This window comes from Amphiprion ocellaris, chromosome 5 (assembly GCF_022539595.1).
Source record: "Amphiprion ocellaris isolate individual 3 ecotype Okinawa chromosome 5, ASM2253959v1, whole genome shotgun sequence".
Taxonomy (NCBI): Eukaryota; Metazoa; Chordata; class Actinopteri; family Pomacentridae; genus Amphiprion; species Amphiprion ocellaris.
The window spans coordinates 30,883,420-30,900,652 of NC_072770.1; the positions used below are offsets into that span (position 1 = coordinate 30,883,420).

A 17,233-nucleotide genomic window follows, 5' to 3' on the forward strand; every position below is an offset into this window, starting at 1 on the left:
TCACAAGTGTCTGGAACTGAACGATATATTATTTTACTTTATGATCAAAATGACAAATCAGACAAAAGTCAGACAAAAAACAACAAAAACCTGACAAAATATTACAAAAACAAGACACAAAACAAAAAAGAGACAAAAAATTGACAAAAAAGTTACAAAGCGACAAAAAAATGGCTAAACGACAAAAACGAGACAAAGAATTACATAAATGACAAACGAGACAAAAAATGACAAAAGCGAGAAACAAAACGGCTGAAAAATAGACAAACAACACAGGCGAGACAAAAAACCACAAATCGACAAAAACAAAAAACAAAATGACGAAAGTCAGACAAGACAAAAAAACCAACCAAGACAAGACAAAATATTACAAAAATTAGACTCAAAATGACAAAAGAGCAACCTAGTATATTACTTTATGATCAAAACAACTTGACATGGTCTAGAAATTATTTTAAATTTATAGTTTTACAAATGTACAAGTTGCAGTTAATGTCTTCTCTGTAATTTTTACACTTTACAAAGTCGTCCGCATGTTTGACAACCCTGCCAGAACGTATGTAAAAAGAGTAAACAATGCCATTGTTAGTTGCTGAGAGCTTCCACTTTGATTGGTTTGGTGATAAAAGTTAAGCCTAGAGAGCACACTAGTATTGGATTGTGCAAAAGTACATGCTCTGATCACTGTTCTTATTTAGTATTTTTGTCAAATGTATACATTTTAGTCAAATCTGAGTTTGTCTATTGATTACCAACTCTGAACCAAACATACGTAAAATATGTAGAAAATGAGAGTCCATTGTTTCTCTGTCGCAAAATGTGTGTCTTATACGTACTCCAAAATGTCTGTCATCTGTCTTGTTCCTTTAAAGTCCCCCTTGTGTCTGTTTTTGTTTTGTTATGTCACTGAATTTGTTTCAAGTCTTAATCTGGATCTTGCCCTGTCTATTGTGTTGTTTTAGTGTCTCGTTGTTGTTCACAAATTACAGAAAAAAAGCAACAATAATCTCAAAAAGAACCTAAAATCTAGTTCTACATGTACACCTTGCCATTGCTTTAATTACAGATGTTGAGCTTTTGAGCTAACTTTCAAAATAAAGCCCAGTGTTGGGTTGTACTCACTGTAAGACGGCATGCTGTAGCCCTGTGTGTGGTGGGTGTACGGCGTGTATGGTCCTGCAGGCTGGAGGGCCGGACTGTACTGAGTCTGTCCATACGCAGCCATGACACTGATGGAGAAGGAAGAAGTAAAAACAAATAAGGACATTTTTTGGTGACAACTTCTTCTTCTCTTTATTCTATATTGCAACTTAATGTCTGTTTTTGTCAAGTCACAATGGAGTGTGAGGAAGTCCAGTTGGCTGGAGAACAGATGGTCTGAACTTTTGCTACTTCCACCATGAAATGCAGAAGCAAAAAATACAAAACCCGAGTGGACAGTCAAAGAAAAAGAGTCTCTATTACAGTTCTTGGTCAAATCACAATGGCCAAATCAGACCTTTCATTCTTCGAATTACAAACATTGTGACATATGTGGTATTGCATGACATGTACGCTACCCTTCAAAAGTTTGGGGTCACTTAGAAATGTCTTTATTTTTGTAAAGAAAAGCAGTTTTTTTCAATGAAGATAACATTAAATGAGTCAGAAATCCAGTGTAGACATTGTTAATGTGGTAAATGACTATTCTAGCTGGAAACAGCTGATTTTTAATGGAATATCTCCATAGGGGTACAGAGGAACATTTCCAGCAACCATCACTCCTGTGTTCTAATGCTACATTGTGTTAGCTAATGGTGTTGAAAGGCTCATTGATGATTAGAAAATCCTTGTGCAGTTATGCAAATGCATGAATAAAAGTGTGATTTTTCATGGAAAACATGAAATTGCCTGGGTGACTCCAAACTTTTGAAAGTTAGTATTTGTACAAGAGTATTTCAGTCTCTGCTGCTACAACTGTGACAGTCTCTTGAAAGTCAAGTGCATTACTAAGTCACTGTAATGAGTCTTCAACAGCCTAAATGCCACCGTGGTCAAACAATGGGACATAGCAGGAATAAAGTGCAAAAACACATTCAAAACAAGATTTTTCTAAACTGCATCTATTTTCCTTTACTAATTTATACCAAAAAATGGCATCTTATGTATTTTGTGTTTTATGTATGGTACATAAATGACATTCTTCCTACAAAGTTTACAATTTCATGTTAGTGAAGCTGCTTTTTTTCCATTGCAAATGAGATTTCAATTTCAATGACAAATGTGATGAGAAACTCACCTGCAGGAGGTGTGCTGAGTTTGAAACGGGTAATAAGAAGCCCTGTGAATGAGGCAAGAACGGGCACTGTCAGAAAACAGACAGCAAAACCAGTTAGGAAAAGAAAAGTAAGAAGAAACTCTCATTTCTTTAAAAAAAAAAAAAAAAAGCTTTGAAGATTCTTTAAATCAGTGCAGGTTTTACACTCTCAATAATGGGGAAGCGCAGTCTTGATTAGTACTTTCAGCTTCATGCAAAGATTATTTTAAAGGAACTGAATCTGTTTGTCGACTTCACGCTCAGACTGGACGTTTGCACTTTGCTTTTTCCTTTGTAGTCTTGTTCTCTCACCTGCCCCTGTGGAGACAGCCTTATCCTCTTTATCCCGTCACACTGCTGTTAGTCAGGTTCCTCTCAAGCCGTCAACTCTCCTGTGGAAACAATTGCAAATACACACGGTGAGGCCACAGGTATGCGGTGCACTGACACATGACGATGCGCCTGGAGCCCTGCAGGCAGCGGGATTCCGGAGAAATGTTGTCTCCATGCACACAGTTCAAAAGGTGAACAGGTTTTAAGGACAGACGGAGAAGCTGAAAGGGAGAGATTAAGATAAATGTTTTGTGAGGAGTCTTGCCAATATCGAGACTCTGACAGTCAAATAATGAGTTACAGGAACCTGACAGGTGACATTGTTTCGAGGGAAAATGTTGCAAAATGCTCCACTGCTGAATCACTTCGCTGTTTGGCACCTGTACGTGTAGCTATAGAGGAAATAAACCAGTAGAAAAACATCCAGAACGGGGCTGCGGTTCAGAGTTAACAGCTCAGTTCTGCAGAATTTCCTACGCTTGTTGGGTGATACGATGGGACAATAGAGCTCTGTAAGACGGGACAGACTGAGATGACGACACATTTTGTAATGTAATTGTTTACAATTAGCTACAGTATCTCTTTGTATTGTATTTCTCTTAAACTCAGTGGTTTTATGGTAATTTTGGATAAACGTATTTGTGAAAAATATGATAAAACACATTGATTAATAGACATTTAATTCACTCAGCTAACCTTAAACAGACTCATTTGTTTCTTTTTTCTATACGTTATCTTTGATTTGAATTCAGAATTTAAACAAGACATCACTGTGTACAGCTAATGTGAGATTACACACACCGTTATAGAAGATTTAACCTGACAAAACCAATGTAAAAGACTGTTTGTGCCTGATCCTGTCTGGCTCAGTGGGCTGAAGGTCAAAAGATCAACATAAATTCGTCTAAGCAGGAAGCTGAGAGAGGTCAGTCTGTCTGCTTAAATCACATTCATACAAGCTACACTCGATCTGAAGCAAACTACCGGGAAACATTTAGCTAAAAATGTCATTTCTATTATAAGACCAAAATTATAGGTTACCTTAGTTCCAATTAAGGTGACCCATAAACACTGCAGCCTACAACTGTGTCAGGTTTTGTGAAAAATCCCATAAACAAATGTTTTCCCCAGTTTGGTGTGAAAATATAGAAGCGGTGCACTGAATTCCATCCATTTTCTTTGGAGAACAATTAAAACACAGCACTCAAGCCAAATTTTATCACCCACCATCAGTACCGACCTCACTAATATTCTTTGGACTGTTTGTGAGGAAATCCCCACAATGAAAACCTTCCCTGAAGACTGAATGCTATTAGAGTAGAGCATAAACAGTTGTGCAGTGAGATGTTCAACAGTTACATGTTAGTGTATTGACCCAGTGCCCAGGCAGGAGCATTAAAACGAGCATTAGATGACCTTCGTTTCGTTCAGCACAATTACAACCGCTGGTGTTTGTTTGTAGCTACATGACAAAGCACAACAGTCTGAGCAATTTAATTAATTTCATCCCTCCCTTTCTTCCTCCGTCTGTCTCTCCGGGTTTCTCTCTCTGTTTGCCTCTGGGCCATTCCAATCTGGCAACGCTGCAGCTAACTGCCTGACCTCCAACCTCGCTGACAACACAACGACAGAGACAGATGACAGTCATGAATTACAGGGGCAACTGGGTTTTACAGCAGCAGAGACGTGACAGCGACTGAGCAAAGAAAATTAAATCGGAAAAATAAAAATCTGAGGAGACAGACATGAAGGATTCGCTGGCGTCATGAAGCCAGAGACGGCTTACAGCATTGTGTATGTTGTTCTCGTGTCCTTAGCTACAGCATAAAAGCAGAGAAAACAAATCTCACGTTACATTTCCAGCTAATGTAGTTGCCCTCCCACCTTTTAAAACACCCGAGACAGTGTGCGGTGTTTTTTGAGTAAATAAATGTATTTCTATCACGATGTGGCCACAGAGGCTCCACAGCCGGAAAAGATCCACCTGCACATCTGCATCACTCACTGTGAGTGAGACACTAAGGGGTGTTAGGGTTTGCTATTTCACAATGTGTAACGTAAAAGGGACAAAACACGAACTGAAATAATTTTTTAAAAAATATTTTTTGTTACTTCCAAGTGAAGTCGACCCATTAAGTTAAAACCAACGTAACAAATTAAGATGGGTTTCAGTTCTACTTGACGTCTTGACTTTCAATCTAAACGTGTTCATGTTCAACTTTTCTCTTCATATGAGGTTTTCCACCTCAGAAATGATCCATAATCTTTAAGGCTTTGTAGCCATCAGGGACCCTGATCTGACCTTTTATCACAGGCAGACTGTGAAGCTCCAGAGAACGACACTGATCCTGCAGCACAGAGGAAAACGAAGGAAAGTGCTGTTGTGCTTTGCATTTCCTAGTACTTCCCAGGGATCAAAAGTGAAAGCGACGCCTGTTCAGAGTCCTCTTGACTTCAGATGCAACGGCCCTGTACGTGCACACAATGCACGTACACACAAACCCAAAAAACTGCGTGTGATAGCCGAGGCACTTCCTGGTTCAGGGTGAGGCCTGAGAGGAGGGCGGCCAAGGCCATGGGAACTCCAGGACACCGGAGGGAAGACGAGTGGAGCTCAGCAGAGATGTGGAGGGCCGAGGAATGAAACTGAAGCTAAAACAAACCCAGCAGGGCCACGGGGGGCCACAAGGCCACAAGGCCAGTCCCAGCAGCTTCACCTGGGTCCCAGGGTTCTCCTAGACCACGGCTTCTTTCACGGATATCAAGTTCTGGCCTTTGTGCTGCGCATTGTGCTTTAAGTTGAAATGTCATTCGATCCAGTTAAAAGGAATAGACGGTGTTTATGCAGATTTACCTGTTGTTCTGCTGAAACCACTGAGTGAGGAGAAGATGACTGACACAAGACTGATTGATGCTTTGCGAAACAAGCAGCTTCACTTTTCAGCTGTATGATAGTTTATCTGATCACATATTAAGGCAAAACAATTGCTGAAACGGTAATAAAAGTGCAACCATTTCTTGTCAGAAGTTTTCATAGTGTTGCAGAATGAGATAAAGTTTAGCAGGACACTTGAAAACCCCACATATACTGTCAACCAAGGAATGGCTTTCCTCTTACAAGGACATTGCACAGCTAGAGCTGACCGCCGCACGACTACATTCAGCCAAAGTACAAAATATCAACTGTTGCTCAAACCTGGTAAGAAAAATTGAGAGCTTATTATAAGAAATACACTTCAATTCTCATTTCTGGCTCTACAGTGAATTATATGCTTATCTCTTGTGTATTTTATTTCCTGTCCATGTAGTTAAAATGTATAAAACGTTATACAGATGTGTTTGCATGAACTGATATACTGGTATGTACACAGTGATCATGAGATTTCTGGGCTAGGGTAGAATCAGTGAGTGAATGATGCATGAGTGAGATTTGTTTTGTTTCCCCCTTTTTTTCATTTTTTGTTTGAACAATTTTGTGAATTCAATATGCTAACTGGGAGTAGGGTGGGGGGAAGGCAGTTAATGGGGCGACAACAAAGTCAGTAATTTATTATGCTGACCCTATCGATGGTTTTTTTTCTTTTCTCATTTGTCTTAGCCGTTGTCTGCAAAAAAAAATAAAAAATCAATAAACAGTTGATGACAAAAGAAAAAAAGTTTAGCAGGACCTGTCCGATGCTGTGGATTCAGACATATATAGCATGTTTAAGGATAAGGATAAACTTTATTGATCCCACAGTGGGGAAAGTTCACCGTTACAGCAGCTCCAAAAGAAAAAGTATTAAGGCAGTGCAAGAATAAATAAGCAAAAAAAAAGTTAAATTCTAAATGATAATTAGCAACTGACATCTAAAATTCAAGAAGAAGAAATTGTGTAGAAGCTCAAGATTTGAAAAAGTAAGAAATTAATTAACATGAGGCCAAGTAGGACAGTTAGATTTAGTGCATATGATGCAAAATACATGACAATGTATCATTGCTGAGTGGAAAAAATTCTGTATCAGCTTGACAAGGCAGGAATAATAAATAAACTAACACTAACAACTCATCACATACTGCATCAAGTAAGATGTCTCCTACTTTGAACAAAACCAGCAGGATTCACTATCTACAGGTCTCAGTGACTCATCGCTTTTCAGCTGACAGTCATCATATCTGTGCGCTTCTTCAGATGTGGGGGCTGGTGGTGACTGAATTAGTTACAGTTTGCTGACTTTCCACAGAAGGGTGTGTGCCTTCATGGCTTATGTACCCAAGTCAAAAATGATGTTGATAATCGTCAGGTGTGTGGTGTGTGTCTGGTTAGATGCGTGTTTGCAGTGTCAACATGTGTGCTGCGTCAGTGTCTGCATGAGACCTTTACAGGACATGAGAGTCTGGTTTCACGCCGCAGTGACCCTCTGATGGTCTGACCTTTATCCAAACACTGCAGTTCTCAATCAACGGATTTAAAAAGGTGACTCGGCGGTCTGTAATCGCGCCATATGGGAGCCCACCTGCGGCCCTCGATTTGGACAGTCTGCATAAGTGCCTGGAGCAAGTTGGGGGGGGGTGATGATTCACTGCCGAACACAAAACTCTCTCTCTTAGCTGCCGATAAAAGACATAGAACAAGGGCCCACTATTTGCGTCTTTGTGACACTATCGGGGTTTCCGTGGTGGAAGTCGGTGCCATCTGCCAGCTGCTGCTCTCTTTAACCACTTTTGGCACACAGCTGACAGTTCAGCAGGCCGGACTGCAGCAACCAGCAGGAACATACAACAACTTCTATTTCAGAACTATTTTTTTTTTTTTTTTTTTACCATTGCAATCAAATAAAAACCACATCTATATTCAGAAATGAAAACAAAGCGAACATGATAAATGAACACAGGATGATTCAGCAATCATGTGAGAATGCCAGTTGTGCTCTTTCATAAGAGTTTCTTCAAAAACCCAAAGTATTATGTAATAACTAATGACAAAAACAGCCCGTTAGTACTCTACAAACAGGTCTGCAACTTAGTTTTATTAGCAATTATTCCACTGATCATTATAAATAATTCTGTTGAAAACGTCACCAAAAACAGTCTTTAAATTGCTTTTTTTTTTTTTTTTTTTTGGTCAGACCATCAGTCCAAAACCAAATCACTTCAGTTTACTGTTACATAAGGCAAAGAAAAGCCATAAATTCTCACAATAAGGTACTAGTTAACTATAAAATTAGTTTCCAATGAATTTTTGACTGATCATTTTAGCTACACAGAGAGCTAGCAAAAAACAAATCCCATAAATTGCCATTATGTCAGGTAAGATGTTAACTAACAGGCCGCCTGGGCAGTTCATTGAACCTTCCTTTAACAAAACAAAGATGTCAGTTGAAGGGTAGTGTCTGTGATACATGTATTTATTTTAAAGGATATTAGACTAATTCTGATTGAGGCACCTTCATCTGTTCATGTGTGAATCATTACATCTTGTTTGCCAAAAGACAAAGCTGTTTCTCTGTCATAAAACCGATGGTTTACATCTGACGTGAAAAACCATTACACTCAGCAGTAAGCTGTCGTGTTTTTGTTGACACCTCCTTACTAAGACTGACATTTGCTGAGACGGTAAATTACGAAAACACAGGTGTAAGATGCCCCTCACAATGAGCTCCTTTGTAGCCAGAATGCAAACCTCCCCAGCTTCTACCACCAAAGCTATGACAATTTCAACCAAAAATTACGAAACTTGAGCAACCGGTTTAAGACGGAGTGATTAATCCCTTTATTGACAGCTCTCAAAGGCCCTGCAGCTGCTTCCTCAATTAATCCAAACACTCACACACATCCAGACCTGGCTGCTGCTCCTGCTAGTTCCTTTAAATAAAAGTGAATGAACAGCAAAGTCATGTGATGACAGGTACAGAGCTACTTTGAAAGAAACAGAAGTCACTCGACAAGAGGCTCCAATTAATCTCTGGCAGCAGGGATCCTGTTGTCGACTCTGTCTGCACTCTGTAACTTAACCTCCAGACTTGGTGGCCTTTTCTTTTCACTTGACTAACTCCTGCAACAAGACTGCATTAATGCCAGAAGCCCCCTCTGTCCCTCCGTAATCAAAACCGCTTCATTTGACAATGCTAGTATCTTTATCTCCAGCACACACTCTTTTCCTTTCTGAATTACCTCTCAAAAAATCTGCATTCCTCTTCCTGCTTCCCTAATCCTTTCTTTCGTTGCTCCACACTCGGGTTCACTGCCTGCGTCCGAGGACTAACACTAATAATATCCCTAATAATTTTCCTGCGTGATATTGCCAAATCCAAGAAGGACCACCTACCCCAAGGCCCGGGCTCTGTTTCCCCCCAGAACCAGTGCCCCGGGACGGGGGTCAGAGCGGGGGACAGCTGGCAGACCTCCCAGCAGCCTGGAGGAGCGGGTGTGGGGTTGGAGGACTGGGCTGACCCCAGTCAGATGGTGGTCTGGCTCCCAGGTAAAAAACATCTGGTCCAGCGATGGGAGGGTGGCCGTGCATGCACCCAGACATTCAAAAGTGACACACGCCTGACTGCATGAGTGCTCCGGCCTTCTCTAATGAACACACACACACACACACACACACACACACACACACACACACTCTCAGACTGCTGCTTTATTAGTCATTAGGACAAAAAGGTTTGCCCTCGATCAGTCTGCTCGGCGCATGATGGCGAGTGGCCGCCCTAGTTGCTAACAGCTGGCCAGACAGAACTCTCTGGTAGCCGGAGCTCACAGGCGCTACAGACGGACTCAGGTCCAATTACTTCTTTACTGGTAAATTTACAGTGCAAGTGTGTGTGCGTGAGGCGACAGGGAAAGCACGAGAGAAGAAAAGTAAGAGTGGTTTATGCCTTTATGGGGAGATAAGAAGACAAATGAGATATAATCAAATACGAGTTAAACATATGGGAAAACGGTGAAAAACACTTTATCTAGGACAGGGTTCGATGAGAAACAGGAAGAACAATTTTGACACCTATAAAAATATTCCAAGAGCCACGGAGAATGATTAAATTCTCTCCTCGGTGGAAAGTACCCCTGTGTTATAAAGCTTGGAGAAAAAAATGAAATATGGTCATTGCAGGCCACGCTGCGATGTGTGTGGCTTCACCATTCTCAAGACGAGATAAGGCGAGCGGAGATCGCCAGAGAGACAGCTGTTGTCTGCTGACAGCCCGGGCTTTATTACACGCACACAGACCTACACACATATCAGCACGAGGCCTCGCCGGGAGCTCTCTGGGACTTAAGGGAATTAAAAAAGGGGGGAGATAAAGGGCGGGAGTGGGGGGGGAGACATTTAGAGGAAAGTTTGGTTAGCCTCAAACTGTTCGATCAACCAACAGACGCCACCATCTCTGTGCAATCCTGACCTTTTGCTACACCAAACACACACCTCCAAGGCCTTGCTGCACAAGCTCTGGTGTAAGTGAATGGAGACTGATCAAGCCTCTAGGACACACAAAGGAAAAATTCAGCGGAGAAAAAACACACTTGAGTATCAGAGAAGGAACGCTTCTTCATGTTAAAGATTCTAAATCAGTGTCTCTAATCCTGAATGTATTGCCTTTCTTTGACAGCATTCCCATCTATTGTTACTAAACCTTTAATCAAGAACTTTTACCGAAAAGATGTCAAAGAGTTTTGATTTGGTTGGACTTACTGTTTGTGTAGACAGCTGCACATATCAGGCTACATTCATGATTACTTCTTCTGAAGTTGTATAACGTTTAGAAGCAGTTGTTCCAAGAGCTGAAACCCTAAACTCACAACTCAGCTAAGAAACTGAAATTTTGGGTTTTATTAGCCTACAGTTGGACCTAATATTTACTCTGCAGCTCGCTGCAGCTTTTTAAGGCACATTGGAGCGTTATCATTACACACTTTTTAAAATGTATTCATTAATACACACTTTTTTGTATCTTACTATCATCCCTCATCATGGAAAAACAAAGAAAAATATGTAGATACAGGTGCTTATTGTGAGGTTATGAGCAAATTAAATAAAACAAGTAAGATAAAACATAAATCTTGCCTTTTAGAGTGATGTGCTGGATTAACCCTGTACTTCTACTTAACCCAAAAACTAGTGTATTTGGTGAAACCTGTTGCCTCGATCTCTTGTCAAGCATCAAGCACACAGTGTTGGATCATAGTCGTGTAAATATTTCCTCTTTCTACAGATTTGTTCCGTATAGATTGCTAAGCAAAAACATAAAAACAGTGTGCAAATGATACAACCGCACTACTGAAATGACTCAGATTATAACTTTTCTGCATCAAATATCAAACTCACTCCCTTCAGTGCAGTAAATAAAACTATGTGTTGCGCTGACAAAGTGAAGAACATGAACATGATGATACTGTTATTTCATATTGGGCGGAGTGGATTTACTTTAGACTGTTTCCTTCAACACATCAGCCCTGCTTCAACCTTGAATTCAAATAAGTAAGCAAGGCTACCTGACTCCCATTGAGAGAGAGAGAGAGAGAGGGTGAGGAGGATGGAAAAGAGAGAGGGCAGGAGATGAACAGAAGCTGAAAGACATCAAGAACTGTGCAGCTGCGAAGAAATATAATAAAATCGGTGCAGATAAAGTCAGGAAGAGCCGAGCTTCCTATGAAAATATTTATCATTCCAGGGACGTTTGGCTACAGAGGGGTTTGGAATTAATTTGTGTTTTCTTAAGAGGGGGTGCCTTGCGCTACAGGATGGGGAATTCTCCGCAACCCCGGGACTTTTCGGGCTGCTGCTTATTCACAATTTATTAGAGCCGGTAATAAGAACCATGAAGGCTGAGGGGAGAGAGACCGAGAGGGTCTCGGGTCGGCCATGGAAAAGGGAGTCCAGAAATGGGGCCTAATGTTATTAGGAGACGAACCACAGTGTTAAATCAAACACACTCGAGCAGCACACACCTTCGGTATGTGGTCTGAGCCGCCTCCATCAGAGCCCTGCATGTGTTTTGTGAGGGTGAAAGTGCGAGTAGATGTGGAGATTTAGGAGGATTTAAGAGTCCGTCAAGGATCCGAATCTGATACAGCAACTATCCAAAATAAAGATTTGGCTGGCAATTACGCCTCCAGGTTTATTTCAGATAATTGAAGCTGACAAGCACAAACATATGTCCAATTTGTTGGGTAAAATTTAGAACTCAGGGTAACATTTTTGAGAGCTGGTATATTTAAAAACAAAGCTTTGTTTGCCTACAACTATTATGGTAATAAAAAAAGGTCAATTTATGAAGATGTGTCGCAAAAATCTGTTGCAAAAAATGATTAATTTTAATTATGAACAGACGTGAAGTCGTGATCTCACATATTTACTAATTAATCAAATGACAAAAGATCTAAGCAGATTCTGGGAAAAAAACACACAAGCAAATGCAATGTCAGATTTATTTAGTTAAAATAAATATATTTACACGATTCTCCCTAAAACCAGAGGCCCCATTAATCACTGTTCCTCAGCTGATAGAAGTGTTTAAGTGTGATTTAAATGGCTGGCAAAACACACAGAGTGAGTTTTCAAGTCTGGAGCCATGAAGGGGTCCTTGAAAAATATGAATACCAGCCTTTGAAAAATGCTTAGTGAGGCTCCCCTAATTTAGTTAATGAGGGTCCCTGCATGGCTGCTGAAAGGGGTGCCAATGATTTGAGTGTAATCTTCTGTACTTATAGGCCCGAGCAAAAAAAAAAAAAAAAGTGTTCCACGGATTCAAGCACCACCAAGAAAAACAAAGGCGCTCAATCAAAAGAGAGGCGCAGACACTAATAATCACTTTGTTGTTGGTGAATTTTGGTATTTTCTGCTCTTATAAATGACTCTTCAATAGGAATGCATATGTGAAAGCTTAATATTAATGTAAAAAAATAATAAATATGGCACTTTTATATGATCCAAGATTTTTGTGCACTGTAGTATAGTTTCTTTAGGCAAAAATGTGTTGGAGTAATAATTAAATACATATATGAAGCTTTATGAAATATTCATGCACTCTAAAAAAAATGCCATAGTTCAATTAATTCATCTTTAAGTTGGTTTATTTATAAATAATTGTAGAAACTGCGTAAAATGAAGTAAAAATGCTTTATAGTAAATTTTAAGTTGTATGTTTGTTTTGTTGGGAATATAAATTTCACATTATCAATTTTTTGATTTAGTATTTATGTCTTATCATTAATTTGACAATGAAATATTATTCTGTGTTTCTTTCTTTTTTTTAAAAAAATAATATTTTCTAGCAGGAGTGTTGGAATACACTCGATCAGAAACCTGGAGAGGAATCAGCCAGACTCTAGAGGCTGTTTGGTTCATTCTGTGGGTTTAAACAAACAGCTCTGGAAACTCACAGATGCTCATGCTTAATTAGAGCAGAAGTAAATAAAACATTTTCCTGCGAGGAAGACGAGGGACACTCACCATTATTTAGAGCGAAGCACACGCAGGAAAAAACACAACTATCCGATTGTCAGTGAGAGCAGCCTCTCCTCTCCATGCCCAGCTCACTTTCTCCCTCCGCCAAGTGTCCCGGAGGATCGGAGACCGAGTGGCCGCTTGCTGAGGACTCGGAGCCCCGCAGGAGAAGAAGAGGAGGAGGAGGAAGAGGAGGAAGGCTCTGGTCTGGAGGCTCCAGGTGACAGCTTCTCACATCGATCTCACTTCTCTTCCTCCGCAGCTTCAGGAGTTGTGTTTGCTTTCCTGGCGGTGGGGAAGTGATGTTCAGTAAATGAGCGAAGATTTCTGGTTCCTCCTCCTCCTCCTCCTCCTCCCGTGCGCGCGCGGCCCGTGTGTGTCTGTGCGTGCGCGCGCCCCCCTCCTTATCTGAACCACTCCTTCAGCTGAAGGGCTTCACTATCTCCACTTTAAATCTTTGTTTGGTCAAGGGCTCTTCTTCACAATTGTTTACACAACGAGCCTCTAACTATTCAGTGGGACTCTGGGATGCCGTCTGCTCTCCACCTATGAAGATTTGTTAGTTTGTAGTAAATAGACTCCAGGCCATTGACAGTTTTATCAAGAATTTGTTATCTTTGCTGTGTGTTGAGTGTGACTGTAGCGGTGCAGATTCATTATTGAGCTTCTACATCCTCATAGATGCCATTTCTCTGTCTGCATGAATAGGGTCAATATATAATTGTGGGAATTTTTATAACATAGTTGACATTTTTGCTGTTTTCAGGCCTAACATCAACATGGCTGCCTATAACCAAACACTGATTTGGAATAAACACACTTCCTTGAGAGGTGTTTTTGTAATGGCTAACTTGGTTGAAAGTGATTTCTCGGACACAGATACAATTTATTTTCCATATACATTTGATATTTTACCAAAAAAGAAACATGTGTCATGATTATCTCAACTCAATTTTTGAATAAGCTCATTTTATCATTATTTAGCAAATTAGAAGGTGGTTGTTTTTAAATTTGAATGCTTATTTAGTGACATCCAGTCATTTTTTATTAATAAGTGATTGTTTCCATAATAAATAATTATGGAATTTGTAAAGACATGATCATAACGAACATAAAAAGACATTAGTTTTTTTTTTAAATAAAAATGTATGCAAGATATATCCCATGGAATTCAAAAATCCCTCAATTATATATTGACCCAATACATACATTTTATTTTATGTCACTTTCTATCTTTCTATGGATGTGCATAAGTAAACAATAGCAGAATTATTTCTGAAATAATACTGCATACTTACTTCATAATAAAAGTGTTGTATTTAGAAAATGAATATTTCCAATAGTTACAATTGGGCAAATGTAATATTTCTCTAACCTATAAATCAAATGTTAAGAAAGTAGAGATTTTTGCCACGTGCAGCATAGTTAAACAAAGCAAGGGCAGTAAAAAATATCTCTTATGTTCCAGCACTGTACCGGTGATTCCAAGAACTCCCTTGTCCATTTGTTAATAGATGTTTTAATGATAGATTATGTGTAACCCAGTAAGGTCTGATATTAAATCTTTCCCCAGAACCTCAGAGCAATCTGGAAGCTGTAATAAGACTTACAGTTGCAAAATCAGATTTTTTTAAAACTCCAATTTACAATCCAGACATTTGTAGACATTTTGAGTTGTCCTGAGGCCTAGAGTGTATCACCTAGTCCCAGTTGTGTGTATTTTCATTTAAGGAAAATGTCAAAGATCTTTCAAGGTTACCAAAACAGGTCATGAGGATGTGTAGTCTTAACAGCAGCTGCTCAACCGAAGGAATATCTGACAGTTTAATCTGTCTGAGTGCAGCCATGATTCCAAGGAAGCACAGTGCAGGTGATTCATCCTCCATCCGTGTGTTTGTTGAATATAATGACGATATGTGTGCGTTTGTGCCTGCCACATGCGCGTCCAACTTGGGCGCCATTGTCTCCCTGTGTATTCTGTAACATGAGGACGACTGGGTCGGAGCTGGGAGGAAACAGGTTCTCCTGAGCAGGGACAACAGGATGCTGACACCATCTCCACACCCGCAGACATGGATATGTGAGGGACACCTGGGGGAGAATCACGCTCCTTTACATCTGGTAGCTAATGTTGGCATCGCTGACCTTTGCAAATAAAAGAACATCCTTGAGGGCAAAATGACTTTCAGAAATGCTGGAAAACAACACATGGACTGGGTGGAAAGGTATTTTTCCCCCCTTTCAATGGTGTGTAAGATAAGGCAAAAGGACAAAACCAGGAGAAACAGAGATGGAGGAGCTAACTACACACCATATTTATTTACCCATAAATCACAACAGGCCACAGGCTGACAAACGCCACTCGGATTTCGGGTTAAATTAGTTGCGCAGATACAATATAAGAAAAAACAACGCAGTTGAAATTTTAAGCCACAATTTTCAGTTTCATGTTTCGCTGTCATCTGTTGCTTTACCTTCTCAACCCTGTTCTTTAGAATTACTTCAGTTCGTAATTTCCTACTGAACAAACAACTCCTTCCACCGTCCGGCACATGTCAGGTGTGAGAGAGATAGCGACAGCAACGAGGAGGAGAGAACACTAGTCGAAAAAATGCCTGGCATGAAGCAGTGCATTGTGGTTTGTTGAGGCTAATGTCAGTGGAGAAACTGACATCTCCACCGTGTGCGATGAGTGATGACAATAATGAGTCTAAGGTAACACTTGAGTGTGCGATTGTAAAGGAATGCAAACACTTAATGACGATAATTTGAACCTTGTCTTTGGTTCAAGTGATTTGTGTTTAATGATAAGGTTCAGGTGCCAATGCAAGAGTGAGATGTAACGGATCAGCACGAGGCTTTTCTGTTGGATTCTCATAATACATGGTTCCCTGTCTGGGCTGTGTAAGTTTTCCTTTAAGTGTAGTGAAGTTGCATAGATTGAATGGCTAATTGTCCCTTTTACTACATCAGTGCTCCCTACATCTCTCCGTGATTTGGTATCACAGTGTTCAAAAGTACTTATCGATCTCACAGGTGTCTGCTTACTCTGTGAAATTAGAAAGTATTTGCCTAGAGCACAACAGATGTTTAAATTAAGCATATTCACACACTGCACAGCTCACTCTGTTCTTCCTCTTTCATAGATACTTCAAGTACGCTGCAAAAGCTGTGTGGGCGGCTGCCATAGTCTGTAGAAATACCTGCTAAACCTCACTGGCAAACCCATTAAAGCATTTTGTGTAACAGTATTTATCAATATCTCCAATCTCCATGTCCTGATGTGAAAATTTTCAGAAATGTATTACAGAAATTATGTTTTTTTTATGCGCTTTGATAAATTTTGGTAAAATTGTTCAGTGGAAGTCCGAGGCGCACTGGAAGTTATATTTTAATACTGGATTTGCAGTAGCTGTTTTGGCTTGCCCTTTACTATGCAAAAAGAAAGACAGGGAAGTCTACCTGTAAACAATAGAAGCTGCTGTTCCTTATTTGTTGTTTTTAATATTAACAGTCATGACTTTCTGAATTCTATGTCAGTGGCATGATGGGCAGCAAGTCACACTGCCAGTGACACCAGAGCACTATTAATCCACAATAATGATATAACTGACGAGAAATTTGGTGCCGTGGCGTCCATTCAAGGAAAAACGCAGTAAGAAAAATATAAAGACACATTGGAAAACTCCTGCATTGTGACATGACATTGCACAGAGGTACAAAATGACAATGGCTGTGGAAAGTACTGTGACCCAGACACGATGAACTAGTCTGCTGCTGGTTCAAACAGCAGGCGGGCAGGCCAGCTCCTTCCTTTGACTGGAATGTGTGGTGGAGAAATAAAAGCTGCCATTGTCTCTGTCTTCCTCTAATGGCCTCAGCTGGCTGTCTGTCTATCCGCTGACACACAGTTACAGTCGCAGTGTGTGTCATTAGCATTCCTGCCATCACGTTGGGGAAAAGGCTGCTGCTTCGGAGTTTTCTGAAGGTGTGATTATTAACGAACAAAAAGAGTCTGTGTCGAGCTGTAACGCTGTTGATGGAGGCGCTGAAGTGAAATTGAATATTTAGTTGTGTGAAATATGTATGTGAATGTCACATCGGCATTGTTAATACCATAATTCCCCACTGAGTGAACTCTAAACTAAGGGGAGACAGGGACAAGAAACAATAGCTTT

At 40.2% G+C, this 17,233-nt stretch overlaps 1 protein-coding gene across 2 annotated transcripts in view; it reads right to left on the bottom strand.

The window, feature by feature from the left end:
• Positions 1 to 13,363, bottom strand: part of eya2 (EYA transcriptional coactivator and phosphatase 2) — a 32,494-nt gene extending 19,131 nt beyond the window's left edge. The window contains exons 1-4 of one of the 2 annotated variants that reach the window (XM_023281542.3): positions 13,062 to 13,363; positions 2,609 to 2,688; positions 2,279 to 2,320; positions 1,123 to 1,229 (exon numbers count right to left, since the gene is read on the bottom strand). In XM_023281542.3, the coding sequence (XP_023137310.1) occupies positions 1,123 to 1,225 (103 nt within the window). In that variant the 5' untranslated portion in view covers positions 1,226 to 1,229; positions 2,279 to 2,320; positions 2,609 to 2,688; positions 13,062 to 13,363. Of the gene's footprint in view, positions 1 to 1,122; positions 1,230 to 2,278; positions 2,345 to 2,608; positions 2,689 to 13,061 lie in introns of both variants that reach the window. The other variant, XM_023281541.3, reaches the window with a different exon arrangement.
• Positions 13,364 to 17,233: the final 3,870 nt, after the last annotated feature.